Source organism: Petromyzon marinus, chromosome 28 (genome assembly GCF_048934315.1).
Source record: "Petromyzon marinus isolate PM22_M1 ecotype Great Lakes invasive population chromosome 28, UKy_Petmar_22M1.pri1.0, whole genome shotgun sequence".
In the NCBI taxonomy this organism is placed as follows: domain Eukaryota; kingdom Metazoa; phylum Chordata; class Hyperoartia; order Petromyzontiformes; family Petromyzontidae; genus Petromyzon; species Petromyzon marinus.
The window spans coordinates 12,414,800-12,440,212 of record NC_133694.1 but is presented as its reverse complement, the minus strand read 5'-3'; the positions used below and the strand labels follow the sequence as shown (position 1 = coordinate 12,440,212).

Sequence of the window (25,413 nt, the reverse complement as noted above, 5' to 3'; positions counted from 1 at the left end):
GCCACCTGCTGGGTCTGCATCGCGACCTCCTGGCGGCCGGCCGTTTGACACTTTTCACGTGGCATCGACGTGCACGTAGCCTGGCACGAGCGACGTGGTGACGTCAACGCCACTTAGTGGCGAATGGCGGTGGTTGTTGTCGTTCCTTCACGGGGTGGGGAGCGGTGGCGACCCGAGTTCGATTTTCGCTCGCGGCCGACACCGGCGTCGAATATCTGAACCGCTCACGGGGCTCCTCTAGGTCGACTCGGCCTCAAATGAGTACCGGGTGCGGTGTGCGCGCACCACCACTGAGGTGGGTGGCCAAACATCTCGTGTGCCAGGCACAACATCCGACGTTCCGTGTGTGGCCTTGCAGCCGGATCACTCGCAACGCGGCCACGTGGCCTCATCATCACACCTCGGAGGGGCTGAGCGAGGTCTTGAGGGATGGGCACAAACCCGGCGTGCGTGTCCGGCGTCGTTCTAAGACTCGAGGTTCCAGTGCCGTTTTGATGAGCCACGTAGCGGCGGGGACACGCGTTGTTGTACCGTACTTCTACGCTGCCATGGTCAAGAATCTACCCCCCCCCCCCAGCCTTCACCAACGCGCTGGCCCAGCGTGGTGGAGTAGAGTGAAATAACCCCCACGGAGCCTCATCCAGCAGTGGATAGACAACGCACGATTGGTGCGTTGTGTGCGCGTGCAGTGACAGGGAATGCGACTGCACAAGGTCGGCCCCAGGCATTCGTAAACACACCGGCCAAAGTTCGGCGGCCCATGGGCAATTATTTATGGTATTCATTTCTATTTCAATGGTTGTTGTGCTTAAGAGTCTATATGTGAGTCTGTGGTTCTGTATGTGAATCTAAGGGTCTCTATGTGAGTGAGTCTATGGTTCTGTATGTGAATCTAAGGGTCTCTGTGTGAGTGAGTCTATGGTTCTGTATGTGAATCTAAGGGTCTCTGTGTGAGTGAGTCTATGGTTCTGTATGTGAATCTAAGGGTCTCTGTGTGAGTGAGTCTATGGTTCTGTATGTGAATCTAAGGGTCTCTGTGTGAGTGAGTCTGTGGTTCTGTATGTGAATCTAAGGGTCTCTGTGTGAGCCTATGGTTCTGTATGTGAATCTAAGGGTCTCTGTGTGAGTCTATGGTTCTGTATGGGAATCTAAGGGTCTCTGTGTGAGTCTATTGTTCTGTATGTGAATCTGAGGGTCTCTGTGTGAGTCTATGGTTCTGTATGTGAATCTGAGGGTCTCTGTGTGAGTGAGTCTATGGTTCTGTATGTGAATCTAAGGGTCTCTGTGTGAGTCTATGGTTCCGTATGTGAATCTGAGGGTATCTGTGTGAGCCTATGGTTCTGTATGTGAATCTGAGGGTCTCTGTGTGAGTGAGTCTGTGGTTCTGTATGTGAATCTGAGTGTCTCTGTGTGAGTGAGTCTATGGTTCTGTATGTGAATCTAAGGGTCTCTGTGTGAGTGAGTCTATGGTTCTGTATGTGAATCTAAGGGTCTCTGTGTGAGTCTATGGTTCTGTATGTGAATCTGAGGGTCTCTGTGTGAGTGAGTCTATGGTTCTGTATGTGAATCTAAGGGTCTCTGTGTGAGTCTATGGTTCTGTATGTGAATCTAAGGGTCTCTATGTGAGTGAGTCTATGGTTCTGTATGGGAATCTAAGGGTCTCTGTGTGAGTGAGTCTATGGTTCTGTATGTGAATCTGAGGGTCTCTGTGTGAGTGAGTCTATGGTTCTGTATGTGAATCTAAGGGTCTCTGTGTGAGTCTATGGTTCTGTATGTGAATCTAAGGGTCTCTGTGTGAGTCTATGGTTCTGTATGGGAATCTAAGGGTCTCTGTGTGAGTCTATTGTTCTGTATGTGAATCTGAGGGTCTCTGTGTGAGTCTATGGTTCTGTATGTGAATCTGAGGGTCTCTGTGTGAGTGAGTCTATGGTTCTGTATGTGAATCTAAGGGTCTCTGTGTGAGTCTATGGTTCCGTATGTGAATCTGAGGGTATCTGTGTGAGCCTATGGTTCTGTATGTGAATCTAAGGGTCTCTGTGTGAGTCTATGGTTCTGTATGTGAATCTAAGGGTCTCTGTGTGAGTCTATGGTTCTGTATGGGAATCTAAGGGTCTCTGTGTGAGTCTATTGTTCTGTATGTGAATCTGAGGGTCTCTGTGTGAGTCTATGGTTCTGTATGTGAATCTGAGGGTCTCTGTGTGAGTGAGTCTATGGTTCTGTATGAGAATCTAAGGGTCTCTGTGTGAGTCTATGGTTCTGTATGTGAATCTGAGGGTCTCTGTGTGAGTGAGTCTATGGTTCTGTATGTGAATCTAAGGGTCTCTGTGTGAGTCTATGGTTCTGTATGTGAATCTAAGGGTCTCTATGTGAGTGAGTCTATGGTTCTGTATGGGAATCTAAGGGTCTCTGTGTGAGTGAGTCTATGGTTCTGTATGTGAATCTATGGGTCTCTGTGTGAGTGAGTCTATGGTTCTGTATGTCAATCTAAGGGTCTCTGTGTGAGTGAGTCTATGGTTCTGTATGTGAATCTAAGGGTCTCTGTGTGAGTGAGTCTGTGGTTCTGTATGTGAATCTAAGGGTCTCTGTGTGAGTCTATGGTTCTGTATGTGAATCTAAGGGTCTCTGTGTGAGTCTATGGTTCTGTATGGGAATCTAAGGGTCTCTGTGTGAGTCTATTGTTCTGTATGTGAATCTGAGGGTCTCTGTGTGAGTCTATGGTTCTGTATGTGAATCTGAGGGTCTCTGTGTGAGTCTATGGTTCTGTATGTGAATCTAAGGGTTTATGTGTGAGTCTATGGTTCTGTATGTGAATCTGAGGGTCTCTGTGTGAGCCTATGGTTCTGTATGTGAATCTGAGGGTCACTGTGTGAGTGAGTCTGTGGTTCTGTATGTGAATCTGAGTGTCTCTGTGTGAGTGAGTCTATGGTTCTGTATGTGAATCTAAGGGTCTCTGTGTGAGTGAGTCTATGGTTCGGTATGTGAATCAAAGGGTCTCTGTGTGAGTCTATGGTTCTGTATGTGAATCTAAGGGTCTCTGTGTGGGTCTATGGTTCTGTATGTGAATCTGAGGGTCTCTGTGTGAGTGAGTCTATGGTTCTGTATGTGAATCTAAGGGTCTCTGTGTGAGTCTATGGTTCTGTATGTGAATCTAAGGGTCTCTGTGTGAATCTATGGTTCTGTATGGGAATCTAAGGGTCTCTGTGTGAGTCTATGGTTCTGTATGTGAATCTGAGGGTCTCTGTGTGAGTCTATGGTCCTGTATGTGAATCTGAAGGTCTCTGTGTGAGTGAGTCTATGGTTCTGTATGTGAATCTAAGGGTCTCTGTGTGAGTCTATGGTTCTGTATGTGAATCTAAGGGTCTCTGTGTGAGTCTATGGTTCTGTATGGGAATCTAAGGGTCTCTGTGTGAGTCTATGGTTCTGTATGTGAATCTGAGGGTCTCTGTGTGAGTCTATGGTTCTGTATGTGAATCTAAGGGTTTCTGTGTGAGTCTATGGTTCTGTATGTGAATCTGAGGGTCTCTGTGTGAGCCTATGGTTCTGTATGTGAATCTGAGGGTCTCTGTGTGAGTGAGTCTGTGGTTCTGTATGTGAATCTGAGTGTCTCTGTGTGAGTGAGTCTATGGTTCTGTATGTGAATCTAAGGGTCTCTGTGTGAGTGAGTCTATGGTTCTGTATGTGAATCAAAGGGTCTCTGTGTGAGTCTATGGTTCTGTATGTGAATCTAAGGGTCTCTGTGTGAGTCTATGGTTCTGTATGTGAATCTGAGGGTCTCTGTGTGAGTGAGTCTATGGTTCTGTATGTGAATCTAAGGGTCTCTGTGTGAGTCTATGGTTCTGTATGTGAATCTAAGGGTCTCTGTGTGAATCTATGGTTCTGTATGGGAATCTAAGGGTCTCTGTGTGAGTCTATGGTTCTGTATGTGAATCTGAGGGTCTCTGTGTGAGTCTATGGTTCTGTATGTGAATCTGAGGGTCTCTGTGTGAGTGAGTCTATGGTTCTGTATGTGAATCTAAGGGTCTCTGTGTGAGTGAGTCTATGGTTCTGTATGTGAATCTAAGGGTCTCTGTGTGAGTCTATGGTTCTGTATGTGAATCTGAGGGTCTCTGTGTGAGTGAGTCTATGGTTCTGTATGTGAATCTGAGGGTCTCTGTGTGAGTGAGTCTATGGTTCTGTATGTGAATCTAAGGGTCTCTGTGTGAGTCTATGGTTCTGTATGTGAATCTGAGGGTCTCTGTGTGAGTCTATGGTTCTGTATGTGAATCTGAGGGTCTCTGTGTGAGTGAGTCTATGGTTCTGTATGTGAATCTGAGGGTCTCTGTGTGAGTGAGTCTATGGTTCTGTATGTGAATCTAAAAGTCTCTGTGTGAGTCTATGGTTCTGTATGTGAATCTGAGGGTCTCTGTGTGAGTGAGTCTATGGTTCTGTATGTGAATCTAAGGGTCTCTGTGTGAGTCTATGGTTCTGTATGTGAATCTAAGGGTCTCTGTGTGAGTCTATGGTTTTATATGTGAATGTAAGGGTCTCTGTGTGAGTCTATGGTTTCTGTATGTGAAACTAAGGGTCTCTGTGTGAGTCTATGGTTCTGTATGTGAATCTAAGGGTCTGTGTGAGTCTATCGTTCCATATGTGAATCTATAGATCTTTGTCTTATTTGTACGCCTTATGTACAAATAAGAACACTTCAGATTACAACAATTGTACACTGAGGTGGTCGAGGTGGGTGAGGAGTAGCGGAGTGGTGAACGATTGCCCTGACACTGCCACGGCCTCCTCCTCCGTCTTTGTGACTCGGACATCGAGTCCACGTGTGTCTATGGTTCTCTATGTGACGCTCAACATTCATTCTTGAAGGTTGAGAGTCGATGTTGCATTTTTGAAGGTTGCGGGTCGATGTTGCATTGTTGAAGGTTGAGGGTCGATGTTGCATTGTTGAAGGTTGAGGGTCGATGTTGCATTGTTAGAGGTTGAGGGTCGATGTTGCATTGTTCAAGGTTGAGAGTCGATGTTGCATTGTTCAAGGTTGAGAGTCGATGTTGCATTGTTAGAGGTTGAGGGTCGATGTTGCATTGTTAGAGTTTGAGGGTCGATGTTGCATTGTTGAAGGTTGAGGGTCGATGTTGCATTGTTCAAGGTTGAGGGTTGATGTTGCATTGTTAGAGGTTGAGGGTCGATGTTGCATTGTTGAAGGTTGAGGGTCGATGTTGCATTGTTAGAGGTTGAGGGTCGATGTTGCATTGTTGAAGGTTGAGGGTCGATGTTGCATTGTTAGAGGTTGAGGGTCGATGTTGCATTGTTGAAGGTTGAGGGTCGATGTTGCATTGTTAGAGGTTGAGAGTCGATGTTGCATTGTTGAAGGTTGAGGGTCGATGTTGCATTGTTGAAGGTTGAGGGTCGATGTTGCATTGTTAGAGGTTGAGGGTCGATGTTGCATTGTTAGAGGTTGAGAGTCGATGTTGCATTGTTGAAGATTGAGGGTCGATGTTGCATTGTTGAAGGTTGAGGGTCGATGTTGCATTGTTAGAGGTTGAGAGTCGATGTTGCTTTGTTGAAGGTTGAGGGTCGATGTTGCATTGTTAGAGGTTGAGGGTCGATGTTGCATTGTTAGAGGTTGAGGGTCGATGTTGCATTGTTAGAGGTTGAGGGTCGATGTTGCATTGTTGAAGGTTGATAGTCGATGTTGCATTGTTAGAGGTTAAGGGTCGATGTTGCATTGTTGAAGGTTGAGAGTCGATGTTGCATTGTTGAAGGTTGAGGGTCGATGTTGCATTGTTAGAGGTTGAGGGTCGATGTTGCTTTGTTGAAGGTTGAGGGTCGATGTTGCATTGTTAGAGGTTGAGGGTCGATGTTGCATTGTTAGAGGTTGAGGGTCGATGTTGCATTGTTAGAGGTTGAGGGTCGATGTTGCATTGTTGAAGGTTGATAGTCGATGTTGCATTGTTAGAGGTTGAGGGTCGATGTTGCATTGTTAGAGGTTGAGGGTCGATGTTGCATTGTTAGAGGTTGAGGGTCGATGTTGCATTGTTAGAGGTTGAGGGTCGATGTTGCATTGTTGAAGGTTGAGGGTCGATGTTGCATTGTTGAAGGTTGAGGGTCGATGTTGCATTGTTAGAGGGTCGATGTTGCATTGTTAGAGGTTGAGAGTCGATGTTGCATTGTTGAAGGTTGAGGGTCGATGTTGCATTGTTAGAGGTTGAGGGTCGATGTTGCATTGTTGAAGGTTGATAGTCGATGTTGCATTGTTAGAGGTTGAGGGTCGATGTTGCATTGTTGAAGGTTGAGAGTCGATGTTGCATTGTTGAAGGTTGAGGGTCGATGTTGCATTGTTGAAGGTTGAGGGTCGATGTTGCATTGTTAGAGGGTCGATGTTGCATTGTTAGAGATTGAGAGTCGATGTTGCATTGTTGAAGGTTGAGGGTCGATGTTGCATTGTTAGAGGTTGAGGGTCGATGTTGCATTGTTGAAGGTTGATAGTCGATGTTGCATTGTTAGAGGTTGAGGGTCGATGTTGCATTGTTGAAGGTTGAGAGTCGATGTTGCATTGTTGAAGGTTGAGGGTCGATGTTGCATTGTTGAAGGTTGAGAGTCGATGTTGCATTGTTGAAGGTTGAGGGTCGATGTTGCATTGTTGAAGGTTGAGGGTCGATGTTGCATTGTTAGAGGTTGAGGGTCGATGTTGCATTGTTAACGGTTGAGAGTCGATGTTGCATTGTTGAAGGTTGAGGGTCGATGTTGCATTGTTAGAGGTTGAGGGTCGATGTTGCATTGTTGAAGGTTGAGCACCTGGGTCCCAATGCGCTTGCACAACGTCACGCAGCGACGAGGGACATATTGAGATCCCTGACCACGCCGCGGAGAGCGATGCTCCACCGCCACTGGGAGGCAATAATCAGGAGGGAAGTGATCACCTCATTGTCGTGCCAATGGGCAGGCATGTTCACTGAGCGCCACGGTGGCTAGGTGATGTTAACCAGCTCGCCTGGTATGGAGGATGTCGTGGGTTCGATCCCGACCCTAACGCCTGCTGCTGCTGTTTATTTGGAGTTTGCGGTGTCTCTCTCCCCGTGGTCGTGTGGATTTTTCTTTTGGATGCTAGAAATTTCCACGTTTTAAGCCACTTCGTTGAGCTATTGTTTGTGACCAGGTCTCTTCAGAAAAAGAGACTACGTGGCTCAGTGGGGCCTTACCTGGTAAAATAAAACATACTTTGCTTTAATAGTTTATAGTTTAGAGTGTCACTGTACCGGCAGCACGCATAGCGACAGGCAGTGGCGGTGGTAGCGGTTATCAATAATGCAGCCGGTGTTCATTTGCAGACGCCTGCCACATTCTTCTCACACTGGGCATCAACTTCTTTTCCCATCTTGTTGCAGAGTGAAAGACATTGAGGAGGAGGAGGATGAGGAGGAGGATCATCGTGCCGAATTTCAGCCGCCAGAGACAGTGACAGACAAGAGGGTGGTGCATGGGGAGGGAGCCCTTCTTACATCGCTGCTGAGCTCCACGGCCAAGGTTCGAGTCCCCGGCATGCCCCCGGGTGCCGGTGTCGCCGCTCACGTTTCCGCAGCTGACCCACGACGCGCAGCCATGAGATTCGTCCGCGGTGCAGCTGCCGTCCAGGTATGTACGTGTGCCTGTATGTATGTAGTGTAGCGGGTTAGCGCTACGCTGCGCTACGAACCTGGCGACCCGAGTTCGATTCCCGCTTACGGCCAACATCAGTGACGATTATAATCTGAATCGGTCCTGAGCCTCCCCTAGGTCGACTCGGCAATCAACAACAGTGACGACGATCTGAACTAGTCCTGGGCCACCCCTATGAGTACCTGGTGCGGTGTATAAAAACTTCGCCACTGGGAAGACAAAGGCGGCCGGGCATGGTGCTGGCCACCCACCCCCTCTTGCGCCGCAGTGCCGGCCTTCATTAGGTGGTCGCTAACAGCACTTGCCCCGACAGTCTGTTACAGGCTATGTAAGGGGGATCTTTGTTTTGTATGTGTGTGTGTTCAACTTCACCTTACGTCGCCAACCGTGATAACCGGAGGTGCGGGGGGAAGGACGACAACACTGGACACAGCTGAGTGCTATGCGCTCACTGCTTTGTCTGGACTAGGGTTGTTTAATTGTGGGTTCTTTTTGCATAATCAATAAATCGCACTGCCCAGCGTAGTGAAGTAAAGTCAAAGCAATCTTGGTGCGAGTTAGGTTCCAGAGGTCTGTTCGTAAGTCGATTTGTCCAGCTTTAATTCTGTCGATTCCAAACGTGTTGTACGGAGTGTACACTAAACACAGGGTAATGGCTTTAAAAGTTGTATAATCTCCTTAGATGTAGATGCCGCTGGTTCTTCATGTTCTGCAGATGCAATGCTTCTGAGACATGATGGGGGTTGATCATTTAATTATTCGTGAAAAGCAGAGAGAGCATCATCGTGAACCGCACAGTGGCAACACAGCACAGAATGGTGGCGGCCCAGGCAGAAAGGCTGGGAATGCTGGGTAATGAATGGGAATGATGGGTAATGAATGGGAATGCTGGGTAATGAATGGGAATGCTGGGTAATGAATGGGAATGCTGGGTCATGAATGGGAATGCTGGATAATGAATGGGAATGCTGGGTAATGAATGGGAATGCTGGGTAATGAATGAGAATGCTGGGTAATGAATGGGTATGCTGGGTCATGAATGGGAATGCTGGGTCATGAATGGGAATGCTGGGTAATGAATGGGAATGCTGGGTCATGAATGAGAATGCTGGGTAATGACACCAAACAACTACCACCATCTATTGCGGGGCGGTTGAACTTACGACTCTCGGTCCGAACAGGCAATTTGACATATGGACATGTTTGTTTGTTTGTATCTCTGAAAGTTCGTAAGTCGAATGATCTTGAGTAGATGAGTCTCTGTACAAATATACGTAAGTATTGTACGTAACGGGGTGCCACGTGGCCAATCGCCAGGGGTTGCCGTGCGGTTCGAACGCAACTGGCGTGCCAGCCTGGTCGCCGCTCAAAATTTCAACCCTTCAACTCTTGGAGATCGTAATCGATAAATAATCGATGCGGTCACTGATGATCGAACAACCGAATTAATGAACCCGAATGGGATAGACAGTGGGTCAAAGCGGAGAGGCTGACTGGGTCGCAAAAAGGAGAGCGCGAGAGAGAGAGGCCGTCGTCTTTGTGAACAGTCGTGGCGCTGCTGCTGCTGCTGCTGCTGCTTTAATGCCAAAGTGTCTCTGTGCTCGAACAAGCCGGGATGACAGCAGCCGTTGTCCTCTGGATGGGATTCTGTCCCCGCCGTAGGAATGGGGAATTTCCACAGCTGTAAAATCGAGAGATGAGCACCGCCTCGATGCTCATTCGAGAAAGATCACTTTGACCTTTGTTTGTTTGACTGGACTCGTTTACTTGTCGAGTTTTTTCACAAGCCAGAGGAATGTCAAATCCTGATGTGCGCGCGGAGGACAGGCGTTTGACGACTCGGGAGCGTCGTGTTGCGAAGCTGGCGGCGGCCGGTGTCGCATGTCACGAGCGGATGTGTCAAATATTTTGTAACCTCTCCCGTGTCACTCGGCACGAGCCGTGGGAACGCGACACCGATCGGAAGTCGGGTGTTCAGACTGGAGAGCCTCCTTCAACAACCCCCCCCCCTCCTACTGACTGGACACCATCAATAATTAACCGAGGGCACTGTAGAGTCGGGGCGGCGGTGGCGATGCCACTGTGGATGCAATGTCAGTGAGCGGTGGGTTGGTGGATCGCTTCACAGATGTTGCAAACTCTCGTGTGCCCTCGGGAGTCCAGGGGCCATTTGGAGGTCTTCACTCTTTAGGCACAAAGTGCTTGGCCGTAGGTGAAGCACAATTCCTCGCTGCTGCTGCTGATCCCGTTAAGGAGCGTGAACCATCATCACGCAAACTCCGGTCATCCGCACAGTGGCTTCCCGGCTAACGTGACCGCATTGTGCAATTTCAAATGCGCTTCTGCGACCGTCAGGAACGCTCTTCCGATTTTAGGAAGCCATTGGAGCTATGCACTTTTAAATAGTCTAGATTGATTAACTCATTTCTTTAGAACTGCTTTTTGTGTTAAGAGTTTTGTCCTTCCCCCGCACCTCCGATTCGCACGGTTGGCTACATACAGTGAGGGAAAAAGTATTTGATCCCCTGCTGATTTTGTACGTTTGCCCACTGACAAAGAAATGATCAGTCTATAATTGTAATGGTAGGTTTATTTGAACAGTGAGAGACAGAATAACATCAACAAAATCCCAAAAAACGCATGTCAAAAATGTAATAAATTGATTTGCATTTTAATGAGGGAAATAAGTATTTGACCCCTCTGCAAAACATGACTTAGTACTTGGTGGCAAAACCCTTGTTGGCAATCACAGAGGTCAGACGTTTCTTGTAGTTGGCCACCAGGTTTGCACACATCTCAGAAGGGATTTTGTCCCACTCCTCTTTGCAGATCTTCTCCAAGTCATTAAGGTTTCGAGGCTGACGTTTGGCAACTCGAACCTTCAGCTCCCTCCACAGATTTTCTATGGGATTAAGGTCTGGAGAATGGCTAGGCCACTCCAGGACCTTAATGTGCTTCTTCTTGAGCCACTCCTTCGTTACCTTGGCCATGTGTTTTGGGTCATTGTCATGCTGGAATACCCATCCACGACCCATTTTCAATGCTCTGGCTGAGGGAAGGAGGTTCTCACCCAAGATTTGACGGTACATGGCCCCGTCCATCGTCCCTTTGATGCGGTGAAGTTGTCCTGTCCCCTTAGCAGAAAAACACCCCAAAGCATAATGTTTCCACCTCCATGTTTGACGGTGGGGATGGTGTTCTTGGGGTCATAGGCAGCATTCCTCCTCCTCCTCCAAACACGGCGAGTTGAGTTATGCCATAGAGCTCCATTTTGGTCTCATCTAACCACAACACTTTCACCTAGTTGTCCTCTGAATCATTCAGATGTTCATTGGCAAACTTCAGACGGGCATGTATATGTGCTTTCTTGAGCAGGGGGACCTTGCGGGCGCTGCAGGATTTCAGTCCTTCACGGCGTAGTGTTACCAATTGTTTTCTTGGTGACTATGGTCCCAGCTGCCTTGAGATCATTGACAAGATCCTCCCGTGTAGTTCTGGGCTGATTCCTCACCGTTATCATGATCATTGCAACTCCACGAGGTGAGATCTTGCATGGAGCCCCAGGCCGAGGGAGATTGACAGTTCTTTTGTGTTTCTTCCATTTGCGAATAATCGCACCAACTGTTGTCACCTTCTTACCAAGCTGCTTGGCAATGGTCTTGTAGCCCATTCCAGCCTTGTGTAGGTCTACAATCTTGTCCCTGACATCCTTGGAGAGCTCTTTGGTCTTGGCCGTGGTGGAGAGTTTGGAATCTGATTGATTGAATGTTTCTGTGGACAGGTGTCTTTTATACAGGTAACAAGCTGAGATTAGGAGCACTCCCTTAAAGAGTCTGCTCCTAAACTCAGCTCGTTACCTGTATAAAAGACACCTGGGAGCCAGAAATCTTTCTTATTAAGAAGGGGTCAAATACTTATTTCCCTCATTAAAATGCAAATCAATTTATAACATTTTTGACATGCGATTTTCTGGATTTGTTTGTTGTTATTCTGTCTCTCACTGTTCAAATAAACCTACCATTAAAATTATAGACTGATCATTTCTTTGTCAGTGGGCAAACCTACAAAATCAGCAGGGGATCAAATACTTTTTTCCCTCACTGTATGGTGCAAACGAAGAAATGAGTTTTAAGTTTTGAGCAGACATTCCATATGTGGCAATAACACAAGTAAAAAAGGTATCGTGGAAGGGAGTTAAATCTCACCAGGAGAAGGTGGTCTCGGCAAAAGACGTGGACTCCACCTGCTCTGCCTGTACAGGGATAGAGCGTTTCCCCCTCGCAAGCATGGGTTTTCTCAGAGTGCTCTGGTATCCTCAAACATTAATTGGCTGAAAACATCTTAATACAAAGAGCACTGGAGAGCTCTCGAAATTGTTGGTAGCGCCGGCTCACAATTACCACCAACACCTGGCGGCTGCTTCTGCCTACCAGCTTGGTCCGTGGTCAATCAGCGATCATGGGAGATGCAGTGATACCCCGGTTTACATCGGGGATGCGTTCCTGCGAGGTGCGACGACGACAACCAATACCGAAACGGCGTCAAATCAAAGCGATTTTTCCAAATCAACAAAACACCGTGCGTGAATAATTTATCATAGAGTACATTTCTTTACAAGCGACGTAGAGCGGTTCGTGCACAGGGTCGTGGTGGTGGAGGCGAAAGCTCAGAGGCGACGCATAACGAGAGCGGACGGACGATGCTGTCAGCGACGTGAGTGTGGGGTTGTCAGGGCGACGCAAATCAGGCAGCGGCGTTTATAAAGTGACAACGTGTTTGCGAAACGACGTGAAAGGGGTAAGATGTAAATAGCGGTATGAATGCACATCTAAACAAAAACAAAGTTGACTAAACTAGAGAGGTATTCTTTGCGTCTTTCGGTAAAGTCACGTAGATAGGTTCAAAGAAAATAACCAAAAACTGCGACGTTGCGATCGCAACACAAGCGGTCGTCATCAGGAAAAGGGGGTGACGACGCGTTGTGTTGCGATCGAAACGTCGTCGTTTTTTGCTTTTTTCTTTGAACCTATCTACGTGACTTTACCGAAAGACCCAAAAAATATTAATTCTTGCAGTCACGAAAGCTTTGAGTCAAGACTTAAACCAGAGAGGGTTATGCATCCGGGCCTTATATATGTATTGCCCACTCGCTCTTTACCTTGCAAAGCGTGCCATGGATTTCCCGTCGTCTGTGTTGACCTCTGTCCGTGGCCGCTCAGGCTAATTATATGTTTTTTAAAGGGTTCGTTTTAGTTTTTAAGTTTTTATTTGTGCCCGTGCCAGCCTCAATAGGTGTCCGCTAATGGCGTCTACTTTAACAATCTGTTCAAGAATTGCGTTGTCGCGGTGTTTAATTATATTTGCGAGCGGACGGGGAGGAGTGTGTGCCAATTCTCTGCCCTGTTGTTCCAGAACATATATGGAGCTATTCAATCCCGAGCTCATCACTGCCTCTCACAGGTCACATTTATCTCTCTGTTGAACAGTAGACGTCCTCGACCAATATTATTGGGTTAGATCGCGTAAATATATAAATGTGTCGTCAAACCCGCCACCACCCGACACAGCCAATTAGTAAAGTTTGTCACGTAAACAGAGCGTGCCAATTCGTTATAAGTACATCACACCGATGTGTTGAAGAGCAAATCCACAACATTTACAGTCTGAGTACGACGTTTCGCCAGTAATTACAACCGCCTTCATCAGGCGACTGCCAGATTTGATGAAGCTAGTTGTAATTGCTCTGAATCTGCCTCTCTCTCCACGCTTGCCACTCACACTCTCTCTCTGCGTCTATCACTGTCATGATATGGTCGCACTCTTTACACACAAAGTGCTTGCCACAAACGAACCACAATACCGTGCTGATCTCGTCAAGGAGCGGAAACCATCACGCCAACTCCGCTTCTCCTCGCAGCGGCTTCTGGCTAAGCCATCGAACAAAGACGGTCACCGCATCGCGCCGTCTGGAACGCTCTTCCTTCTGATATTAGGAAGCCACTTGAGCTGTGCACTTCTAAATCTAAATAGAAAACGAATTTCTTTAGAACTGCTTTTTGTGTTTAGTTCATTCTTCCCCCGCATCTCCGATTAGCACGGTTGGCTACATACGGTGCGAAAGAGGTCCAACGCGCTGCCACCGCATCTTCCTTGCTGCCATGTTTCAGAGGGCCTGAGCGATCGACCACGTAGATTGTAGCGATGACGATGCTTAGTTCGATTCGCCGACAGGACCAAGGAATTGGCTCGGATGTCAGTGCACAAGCGGGGGAACGTTAGGATGCGTGCGGAAAAGTCCAACATGAAATAAGCGGGGACATCAAACGTTAAACGTTGTGCGCAGGGGAATTATGCACGGAGCAGGAATGCTTCGGTGAGGTTTCACTTCGATTCAGAGCTCGGCAAAAGCAAAATGTACATCCTGCACCCCTCCTCCACCCGACACAGCCAATTAATCACCGCGTCAGCACCACACCGGCGCAGTGTGGACCGTCGCTCTCTAGCGCTACCGGCGGCGGTGCTGCTGACGCCGTAATACATCGGCGTGTTTTGGTTCATCGCGCGACAACTTTATTGATTGGCCGTGTGGGGTGGAGGAGGGGTGTCACGACGCACGTTTCACTCACGCGGCGATCTGGCCCAAAAAGCTCTTGCAAATTGTAACAGTGGCCGCAAAAGCCGACTTGTTGAGGCTTCACTTGGGTAAGTGTACTTTTGGGCGCCGCGGTGGCGAGATGTTAACTACCTCGCCTGGTATACACAGGTCGTGAATTCGATCCCGACCCTGACGCCTGTTAAATATTTGGAGTTTGTGGTGTCTATCACCCCGTGTTCGCATGGATTTTTCTTTGGGTCCTCGGGTTTTCCCTTCCACCTTTAGAAACGTGCGCGTAGAGCGTTTGACTGCTATACATTTCCACACGATAAGCCACTTCATTGAGCTATCAGTTGTGGCCAGGTCGCTTCTGAAAAAGAGCTATATATAGCTCGGTGGGCCTTACCTGGTAAAATAAAATAAAAAAAAACACTTTACAGGTTTTTACGACGATAACATACCCAGAGGTATATCAAATCGACTTGTTTTTTGGCAGGAGCAAGAAAAACGAGTTAACGTTTTCGCACGGCGAAGTACGGTCAAACAACCGCCACACCACGCAACCCGCACGTCGCCGGGAGACCCTCGTGCGGCAGCTGCCGTCAAGGGCTGTTCGGCGCGCGCAGCCCCTTGCACACGCGCACGGCGAGCCCCGGCCACGTCGGTTCGCGCGGTTCGCGACTGTCGTTGCCAAGCGTTAAATGAACGAGCGCGAAAATTCTCACCCGCACCTCCCCCCTCCCCCGCCACGCCCCCCCCCCCCTCTCCACAGAGTGTTGTTGTCACTGGAGTATTGTATAACAGCGCCGATCATGTCGCCCGAGACTTGTTATCATCGCGAAACCGCAAACTCTTATCGCCAGACCGCAATCTGCCGCGTCGTGCGCAAAACCCAACGGCGGTCCACGCCACCAGCCGCGTGCCACTCCCGTGCCGTGATTATATCACCGGATCGCGGTGGCGTAACAAACGCGTGTCGCACCACCGCCACTCCTCGGTAATTTTCCCCTCTGGATTATTGACTCTGCCGGCTGGTTTGTTGTTATGCCCTCATTGTTTTTTTGTTGCTTGTACTTGCCGACGGAATTTTACGGACGTCCAGACGATGCCAAATATGCTTTATATTTATTTACTTTTAGCGTCTTGCTATGATATCGTTCGCCTTTTGGCGTCATCTGGTCGAGCACCAATTGGGTCGAGGCTCAAAAGAAAGCCGTCCCTTGGTGTGGACCAATCAGTTTCAAGGACAATGCATATATTATCATAGTATGTTTTTTGTTTGCATTTTGACTGCAGGTATTGTGGTTAATGCAGTCATGAATCCTTGTAAAAAAGGTTTCAGTTTTGTTGCCAGAAAAAAGGAGAAAAACCCTATTATTACATTTTGGTACTGGCAAAGGAGGTCTAATGATGTAGATATGATATCGTTGTTGTGTACTGTTTGTTAGTGGAACTCGCTGACCCGCCCCGACTGGACATCCGTGAAAAAAAATTGCTTCTTAGCTCATCAGATTCCTCCTCCGGTCCAAATGAAGATTTGTGTTCTGAAAGGAAAGGTATCGCAGATGAGAGGTGAATCGAAACAAAGGCGTGACGCAACTAATTCACCAGCGTCAGTGGCGAAGAATGTAAATAACAAACGTCACCGGGCAGCAGGATCGAGGTTATTTCTCCGTCCGTTAAACGCGTTCTGGATGCGTCAACTTGGCTCCATTGAAATTTTACGGAAGCTTGCACTGACCACCTAAGGAATTTTCAAAGTGCCCTTGGCTCTGCGGCGCATTGGGACTCTACACCAATGTCGAAGCATCCTCAAGATATGAATATCAAAGCGCACAACATTCTGCGTTCAAGTATTGTCAATTATTACTTGGACACGGAATATCCGCAAGGTCTGGCCAATCCATGATTCTTGCCACTGCAGTGTCCCCCTCCTTCACCTCATTTCGGTCCCCTCTTAAAGCCTCACCCTCTTCCTTCCATCACCTGGCCCCTCCACTCCTTCCAATCCCTCCCCTGTAGCCCTTTCATAATCCCTCAGCACCCCTCTATCACTGTCACTCATTCCTCATTCCGTACAGCACGCCCCTGTCATCTACGTCGTTCCATTCTGTCACCGTTTTGTAACCTACGCTCTATAAATATAGATAACAGATCGGCCTTCCGATTAAATGCAATTTCACCACCATCGGTCGTGGTGGATCCACTGCTGGATGAATGCCTCCTCCCCAATCCACAACCGCCGCCACCGCACGATCCCACGTCGCAACAATCCACCCGGCACCTGCCACGCCAACTGATTTCAACGCTTTATCTCCAAGGCGGACTTTCCCGCTTGCACACACTCCAGGAAAATAAATGCGTGTTTCTAAATAATAATAATTTCCACGATTGGTCGTTTTGAGGAAGAGTGCAGAGCTTTAACTTTCAACTAAGATTGCGGTTATAGGGCAAACCCAGCATCGCGAGGTTTATGCATTCGGCAGCGTCGACGTTAAAACCTCGCGGTAATGCACGAAGCCACCTTTGGAAGAGTCGACGTGACTCGTGTGCGTACGTACGTATAGGCCTCGGCAAGGTAAGGTAATTTACCTTTTTTTTACCGGGTAAAAGGGTAAAGGTGTCGACATGCCAAGGGGTAAGGTAAAGGGTAGGGTAAAGGTAGCTCGGAAGAATTACCCGGTAGGGTAAAGATAGCGTGAAGTATTAACCCGGTAAATACGGTGCCTTGTTTACCGCTAAAATAGCGCGAAGTATTTCCCGGTAAATACGGTGCCTTGTTTACCGCTAAAAGCTCCGTGGCGCAGTCCGTGGCCTCCATTTAATAAGTATTTTTTTTTACTTTTTTAAAAACACGCTGTTATGAAATGTACGAGTCATGGCAGAACTCCACGACTCCAGGGAGTGGCCCCGGAACTCGCCACAACGTAAGGGGACCGTGGCCAATTACAGCCAACGTCAGTTGAGCGTGGACAATTAGACCCAAGCCCGAAACATAACATGTACAAAATATTTTGCTTTTATTTCTAATAATAGAATATAGCATTGTTATCAGTATGACATAAGTATACCAAGTTCGCAGTCGAAACCACATTGGGAAGTGGATTAAAATTGAGTTACGAGATTTGAGGATACAACGACAACCACAACAGAGTGAGTTTAAAGAAAGCGTGTAAAATTGGAATCATCTTGAGTATTCTATATGAATAAAACACTCTACCTAGCATTTACCTGTTATAAACCTTGTTCATGGGTAGTACCCCAGTAATTACCCTGTAATCGGGTAATTTGTATGGGGTAAGGGTAAAAGGTAGGGTAAAGGTAAGCTCGTTGCTTTTAACCTTTTACCTTACCTGCTGAAGGGTAAAGGGTAGGGTAGAGTGATTGTATTGTGGTAAGGTAAAAGGTAGGGTAAAGGTGGGCTCGTTTTTACCTTACCGAGGCCTATGTACGTATATGGTAGATCACGTGACCACTTCCAGCCACTGGATGCCACTAAACCTACAGCAAACGTTCAAAGAAGACACCCAATTCCGGAATAAATTCGTGACGCTGACTCGCGACAATTCATTGCACGATCACGGGATGGAACTGTCACACCCCAAGCGTGTGGGCTGCTTTCCTGATGGAATAACACGGCAAACACACACACAACATATACGATTGGGCACACATCCCGCGCAGCACCCTCGTGGAATCTTGAGACTCGGCGAGTACATAAAGAGCACGGCAGAATCGTAGAAGTGGTCAAGAACTTGACTGTGAGAATTTTTTTAACACAAACAATTTTTGCCATGCATGTGCTGTCTGTTTTTGTATGACGCCGCGTGTTTTCGTAACGCGAATTGGATATAAAGCGATTAATGTATTGGAGAAAACATTTTTTTTCCACGCGGATGTCGCAGCGCGAACAGGAATAAGTGGTTGTACGGCTGCCTCGGCGTAGCATCACAGGAGGCATTGGGATGCTGCTGGATGCTTCTAGATGCTATCCACGCGCCTCGGTCTTTGCTCAGCCTGCGTTACGCATCTCACGAGTTATCGCGGACTGTGCTTTACCCTGTATTTTTCCATGACGCGGTGTTTTTTCAGGAAGGCAAGTACCACGTTATGGGAGAACAGGCCGTATATAGAACTTATTTCTCAACGTACGCAGCCAACCGTGCTAATCGGACGTGCGGGGGAAGAATAACAAACTAAACACAAAAAGCAGTTCTGAAAGAAATGAGTTTGTCTATTTAGATGATTTAAAAGTGAATAGCTCCAGCAGCTTCCTAATATCGGAAGGGAGAAGCGTTCCAGACGGCCAGTCAGCGCACGTGAACGCGCAGTGCGATGCAGTGACCGTCTTTGTTTGACGGATCACTGGTCTACAATTTTTTTGACATCGTCTGCTTCAGAGATTATTTAAACGTGCTGAATTCAAATATGACAATTAAAATAACTGATTGGCTACTGTTCCCAAGATACGTTTTTTTACATTTTACGTCTATGTATGTTGTGTAGATAGTAGAGTTTTACTCATAAATTGTAAACCTAGGTCTTTTCATGTGTTTGTTTGCTTTACATGATAACATGTCACCTGTCCTGTTCATGTAACACGTTAAAAAACAGCAAGATGGTTATATAGATACAATTTATTATGAAACAACAGGCCAAATACTATTGTGTCTATATAAGTACATAGTTTAGTCCTCATTCAGTGTCTACTCGACGCTGCTTGGCTTGCATCTTGTTTTTATTAAATGGAGCATCTCCTGTCACTGTCCAGCAATAGTCTGCGAGCATTGATGGGCTCCGTTTGCCCTGAGAGCGTTTCTCTCTCGTTTAAATGTCCTGATGAAATCGCTCACCACGCTCGTAGCTCACCGCTCCGCACTTCGGTGGGAAAAAATCTCGATGAGAGTGCAAAAAATGTATCTTTAGTGACTTGTTGCAACCAAGGTTTTCGTATGCCTTGCGGTTTTCCACCAACTCCCTGTAGTTGTCTGCCTTGTTGTTTCCAAGAAAATTTGTTGCCACTAACTGTGGAAGGCTTTCCATGCCGTCTTTTCCTTGCCACGCAGTGCACTGTCAAATGCATCATCTCGAAGAAGTTCACGAATCTAGGGACCAACAAAGACGCCTTCCTTTATCTTGACTTAACCTTGGACATTTTCCACGTAGGTACTTGAAAGCTGCTCGTGTTTTGTCCATGGCTTTGACAAAGTTCTTCATCAGACCCAACTTGATGTATAATGGTGGTAACAAAATCTTACTTGATTCAACAAGTGGTGGATGCTGAACACTTTTCCTCCCAGGCTCCAATGACTGTCGGAGTGGCCAATCTGTCTTGATGGAGTGGGAATCTCAGACGATCCCATTCGCAGAGAAAACAGCAGCAGTGCTTTGTGTATCCAGTCTGCAGACCAAGCAAGAGAGCAACAACCTTCAAATCGCCACAACGCTGCCACTGATGTTTGTCATAGTTTATGCACCTCAAAAGTTGTTTCATGTTGTCACAGGTTTCCTTCGTATGGACTGCATGACCAACTGGAATTGATCGCAAAACATTGCCATTATGCAGCAAAACAGCTTTTAAGACTCATCTTCGATTAACCAATGAACAGTCTCCACTCATCGAGATCATGAACGATGTTGAGGGCTGCCATCACACCATCGATGTTGTTGTAGGCTACAAGATCGCCTTCCATTAAGAAGAATGGGACAAGATCCTTTTGACGGTCACGGAACATGGAAACCCTAACATCACCTGCCAGGAGATTTCACTGCTGCAGTCTGGAGCCCAACAGCTCTGCCTTACTATTGGGTAGTTCCAAATCCATGACAAGGTCTTTCAGTTCACCTTGTGTTATGAGGTGTGGTTCAGAGGAGGAGGATGGAAGAAAATCTGGGTCATGTGACCTTGATGGTTCAGAATCAGAAGTTTTATCCTCATCCTCGTCTGACTCAAGTGAGTGATTCTGGTGCACCAGGAACCGGCATTCCTTCTCCGTGGGGTACTCGGCTTATAGCCGATGGAATGTTTGGGTGATACAGTCCACTTTCCTCTTTGACACACCTTTCCCAACTGGAGGCGCCATGCAGAAGTAACCATTGCTGATACGATCTGTTGGCTCTTTCCAAATTATTGGCACAGCAAAAGGCATAGATTTCCTGTTCAACCACTGGCAAAGATTTGTTGCACAAGTGTTGCAGCATATGTGTGGGGCCCACATCTTGTCCTGATCTCCATTTTGCAGCCAAAATAAAGGTGATAGGTTTTCTTAACCATAGTGGTTATTCTGCTCTTTTGTGATGCAAAAGTCACTTCCCCACAAACATAGCAGAAGTGATCTGCTTTGTTCACACGAGTACGAGGCATCTCTGCTCACTTTGACTAAACAGAAATGTGTTCCTTTGCAGAATCAAACACTGACGAATAAAAGAGCATGACACTGTATGATTTCTAGAGCTGATAGGGCAATTTGTTCAGCAGAGGGATGTAAGCCTAGTTTGATTGCATCATCCATGACCTCTAGGAATAACATGATGCAATTCATATCATGTATGATGCAATACCAGGTTCAGATTGCATAATTCATTGTTTTGCTCAAAAAGCAAGTACTGTCCAAACCCAGTCATAGATTTATTCATAGATCCAGTCAAATATGTATTTTAGTCATTTCTGGTTTAAATTTAGATCCCTTCCCTTTTAATTCGCTTATCCTCTGCCATTCCCAAGTCAAGGGTCGTATATACTGACCCAGTAGCATATCTTGTAAACTAGAGCCAATCAACAATTTTAAGCATCATTTTCATTCTCAGTGACCGAGAATTAGTAAAGTTGGACTACATTTATTTCAGAAGCATTTTGGCTGTAGACCAGTAATATAACCAAAAGCCGCTGCAGGATGAGCGGAGTTTGCGTGATGATGGTTTACGCTCCTTGACGAGATCAGCAAGATAGTGTGGTTCATCTGTAGCAAGCGCTTCATGTGTGTGTTAAAGAGTGCGACCGTCTGAAAGCGCGGCGCGATGCGGTGACCGCCATCGTTGCTGGATGGCGAGCCCTAATTTGCGTAATTCAGCATCCGGTAGAGACCGGAGCGGCGTTGTATCAAAGGAAGCCCCGCCCCCCGTAGGCAGACGAGGTGTTGCATCACGAGCCTCCGGACGGCGCTGCTCGCGGATGAGGACACACCTTCTCCTGCGCATTCGTGCAATACTTTCTCCGCGCTGTTGTGATCGTCGGATGGTATCGCCCTGTGTCGTGCCGTGGTGTCGGGCGCACGCACCGGTGCCTGGCGTTGTTGTTGCTGCTGCTGCGGCGGCGTTGCCGGGGCCATCTAGGGTCAGCGTGGAGAACCCTCATCCAGCAGTGGATTGATCGTGGCTGCTGCTGCTGATGATGATGCTGATGAGGATTTATCAGACCGGTGGCATCGAGTGCCCTTTGCCCAATCGCAAGGTTGTGAGTTCATATTCCAGTGGTGGTTTATGCAGCGTGACGCATCATCATCCCCGTACACTCTGAATAATAACGGACGGCTCTTTGTAGCTCCACTGCCCATGGGGGGGGGAGGGGGGGTTGATTGACTATACTTCACCACGGTGGTAAGTGGAGTTTTGGAAGGGAGAGCCTAGCGAGACTTGTTCAGATATGATGGGGCACCACAGTGACGAGATGTTATCTCCCTCGCCCAGTATGCAGAAGGTCGTGGGTTCGATCCAGACCCTGATGTCTGCTGTATATTTGGAGTTTGCGGTGTCTCTCTCCCCGTAGTCATGTGGCTTTGCTCTGGGTCCTCTAGTTTTTCCCTCCACATTTAGAATCATCATCACGTGTTTAGAGACTTTGGCTGCTTTAAATGTCCACACGATGATAAGCCACTTCGTTGACCTATCATTTGTGATAGCCAGGTCGCTTCTGAAAAAATATTATTTAGCTCAGTAGGCCTTACCTGGTAAAATTAGAAAATGTATTAAAAACTTGGCATTCGTTAACGCGGTGCGCTAACCATTGCGCCACCATTGCACCCCATCACACTTTTAGCGCAGTAAAATTCGCAGCACCACTGCTGGCCTGTGACAAAGCGGCTCACGTTTAAATTGAGCCCAGAGGAACGATCGGCTGAGTCAACTCCCAACCAGGATTTTGAACTCGCACTTTTACGACCGTGAGTCAAGTTGTCTCAAGTTTATTTCATTTAAACCGGGCGAGACCTCCAGGGTTCCAAGGATGAGTCTCAACGTTGACGGTCGATCACCAACAATGACGTAAGCCAAACAAATTAAATAAAGTGCAGCAATGAAGCGAACAGAAATCGGAGTAAAAACAACTGTCGCCTTAGACACAGCCGTGTCGGGCCCTCGAATCACAACGCCACCCAAGTGGATTGTGTGTACACAAGTCTGTGGCACGCTGGGTTGGAGTGGTGGTGCAGTGGTCACTGCACCCACGCTACCAACCTAGTTGTATCCCTGGCCGTGCCTTACGCGAGTCACTCTGCAGCTGTCATCAACCTACACACCGGTGCGAGGGGTCACGAACGGACATAATCCATAGTATTCCCCACGATGGCGGCACTGCGCTATGAACCCGCCAACCTGCGTTTGATTGCCGGCCGCGGCTGCCATCGCTTGCGAGCGAAGCCTGAAGCGGTCCCGGTCCTGAGTTCACCGAGCCCGGGTCGGTGAAGTTTGAATCAAACGGTCGCCGGCGACCGACACGGCACAGGGAAGCCCTTCGTCCAGCAGTGGATTGTCAGAGGGGCCAAACGTTATGAGATGAAACTAAAAAAAGCGAAAACTTTTTACTTTACCAGGTAAGGCTCCACTGAGCTATGTAGCTCCTTTTCAGAAGCGACCTGGCCACAAATTATAGCCCAACGAAAGTGGCTTACCGTCGTGTGAACATTTATAGCAGCCAAATATTCTGAACCAGCGGTTCTTAACCTTTCCTGCAGCCTTGCACCCCTTTGGTGCTCAATCGTAAGAAAAAATATATATAATGTGAATAAATACATAGGATTTGATGAAACAACGTAGTTGCACTCACGTGCTCATTCTTAATTTGTGTTAAGATTATTTACCTTTGAAAGAATCTGGCCATGTCTCGCAACCCCAGAAAGGGCATCTCGCACCTCCAGGGTATGCGTGCACCCCAGGCTATAAGAGCCACTGCTCTAAACGCGTGATGTTGATTCTAAAATGTGCAGGGAAAACCCGGAGGACCCGAAGAAAAATCCACACGACCCCGGGGAGAACACGCAAACTCCAAATATACAGCAGCAGGCGTCAGGGTCGGGAACGAACCCACGCCCTCCTGCATACCAGGCGAGGGAGATAACATCTCCTAGCCACCGCGTGCGCCTCCCCCAGCCGGGGACATAGCGGCGGCAGCGGCGCGGTGCGATCGATGCCGCTGGTGCGCTCGGCGAGCCGGAGGGGGGAGGGGGGGGGGGGTCCTCGGTGAGGGGTGGAGGGGGGTCGCCTGCTTCCCGGCGCCGCGTCACGCGGGCGCGATGCCCAAACGCGGACGGTTGGGGTCCTCTGCGTCACTGCTGTGTAAAAAATAAAAACTCTGCGAGACAGCACGACCTGGCAGAAGGAAGGAAGCGATGGCACGGTGTGGAACCCCAAGTTTGTCGCGACATTCGCCGTGGTGAACTGCCCGCGGTGATACGTCGCGGCATATTTCGTCGCTGTAAACTTAAGGGATGTATTTTTACCATTCGTATAACCAATACACGTGTTTGATTTCCACAGGACAAAAGATATTTGTCTTAGCTTTTGAATGCTACACTTGTTAAGTTCAGTGTTTGTGCACGTGTCTGCGTGTGGGGAGAGCTGGTGTCATGGTTAGCGCACTGCGCTGCGAAACTCGCCACCCGAGTTGGACTGCCGTTTACGGTCACCAACAACGGTGACAATTATCTGAACCTGTCCTGGGCCGCCGCTAGGTCGACTCAGCCTCAAATGTGTACCCGGTGCTATCTCTAAACAGGAGACAAAGGCGGTCGGGCGTGGTGCTGGCCACCCACCCACTCGCGTACCGTGCCGGCCTTCATAGGTGCTTGCCCCAAAAGTCTGTGACGGCTGCGAGGGGGATCTTTGTCTTCGTGGTGGTGCAAAGGTTAGCGCCCTGCGTCGCTACCAGCCCAATAACCTGAGTTCTCAGAGTGATTTCCGAACCCGCAATTGTTCTTCTGGGACCCCCCCTTCCAGGTCCACTCAGCTTTAAACGTATACCTGCTGCGGTGTGTAAACATCGGCAGTGGCGGGAACAAAGTTAGCCGGGCGTGGTGCTGACCTCACCACCACCCACCCGCTGCGGTTTTGCCGTGCCGGCGTTACTAAAATGTGTGCTCGCGAACGGCGCTGGCAAAGAGCCGTGCTGAAGGCTCCATGGGATGCGGTGGGGGGGGGGGGGGGGGTCTCTGTCTCGTTGTGCCCGGCTGCAGGCCTCTTGTGGCCACATTGGCAGGGAGCGATGAGCAACCGCGCGGGGGAAGATGCGCAAGGAGGCGACTGGGTGAGTGAGTGAGCACCTCCGGCACCGGCCGTGCGCTTGACCTGTCGGCGGCCATTCTCGGCCCAGGTAGCCCCATGACGCGCACCTGGGTTTGACCCGCGAGCTCGTGACCCCGTGACCCTTCGCGCGGCGGCATCGAATTGCGAGCCACCCCGCGAGCAGGGTGGCACGGTCAGGTGACGCGGTCAGGTGACGTGGTCAGGTGGCGTGGTCAGGTGGCGCGGTCAGGTGACGCGGTGACAAACAAAGGCGGCCGTCGATGCGTGTGCATGAGCCGAGTTCGAGTCTCGCTCACGGCCAACACTGGCGACCAAGATCTGACCCGGTCCCGGGCTTCCCCTTTCCCCCTCCTAGGTCGACTTGGCCTCAAATGAGCACCCGGTGCGATTTGTAAAAATCGGCATTGGGAGCACTGCGAATACCCCGACCCTCGTGCGTCGTGCCGGTCTTAAGAAGGTGCTGCCACTCTCTCACAGCATTTGCCTTGACAGTCCGTTAATGGCTATACGGCGAATTGGGGGGTGATCTTTGTGTCAGTTGGGGGGGGGGGGGTGTCAGTTGGGGCGGTGCGGAGGGTGCGAGGCGTTTGTGTGACTCGGCGTGCTTGGCCCCTGTAACGCCACCACCGAGTAGGAGGAGGAGCCGCGGCTACGGAAGA

General features: G+C 48.5%; 1 protein-coding gene across 1 annotated transcript in view; it reads left to right on the top strand.

Annotated features, from left to right (window-relative positions):
- Window positions 1–25,413, top strand: part of LOC116947032 (activated CDC42 kinase 1-like) — a 323,232-nt gene that overhangs the window by 116,451 nt on the left and 181,368 nt on the right. The window contains exon 2 of the mRNA XM_076070334.1: window positions 7,374–7,620. Within this exon, the coding sequence (XP_075926449.1) occupies window positions 7,528–7,620 (93 nt within the window). The 5' untranslated portion in view covers window positions 7,374–7,527. The remainder of the gene's footprint in view (window positions 1–7,373; window positions 7,621–25,413) is intronic.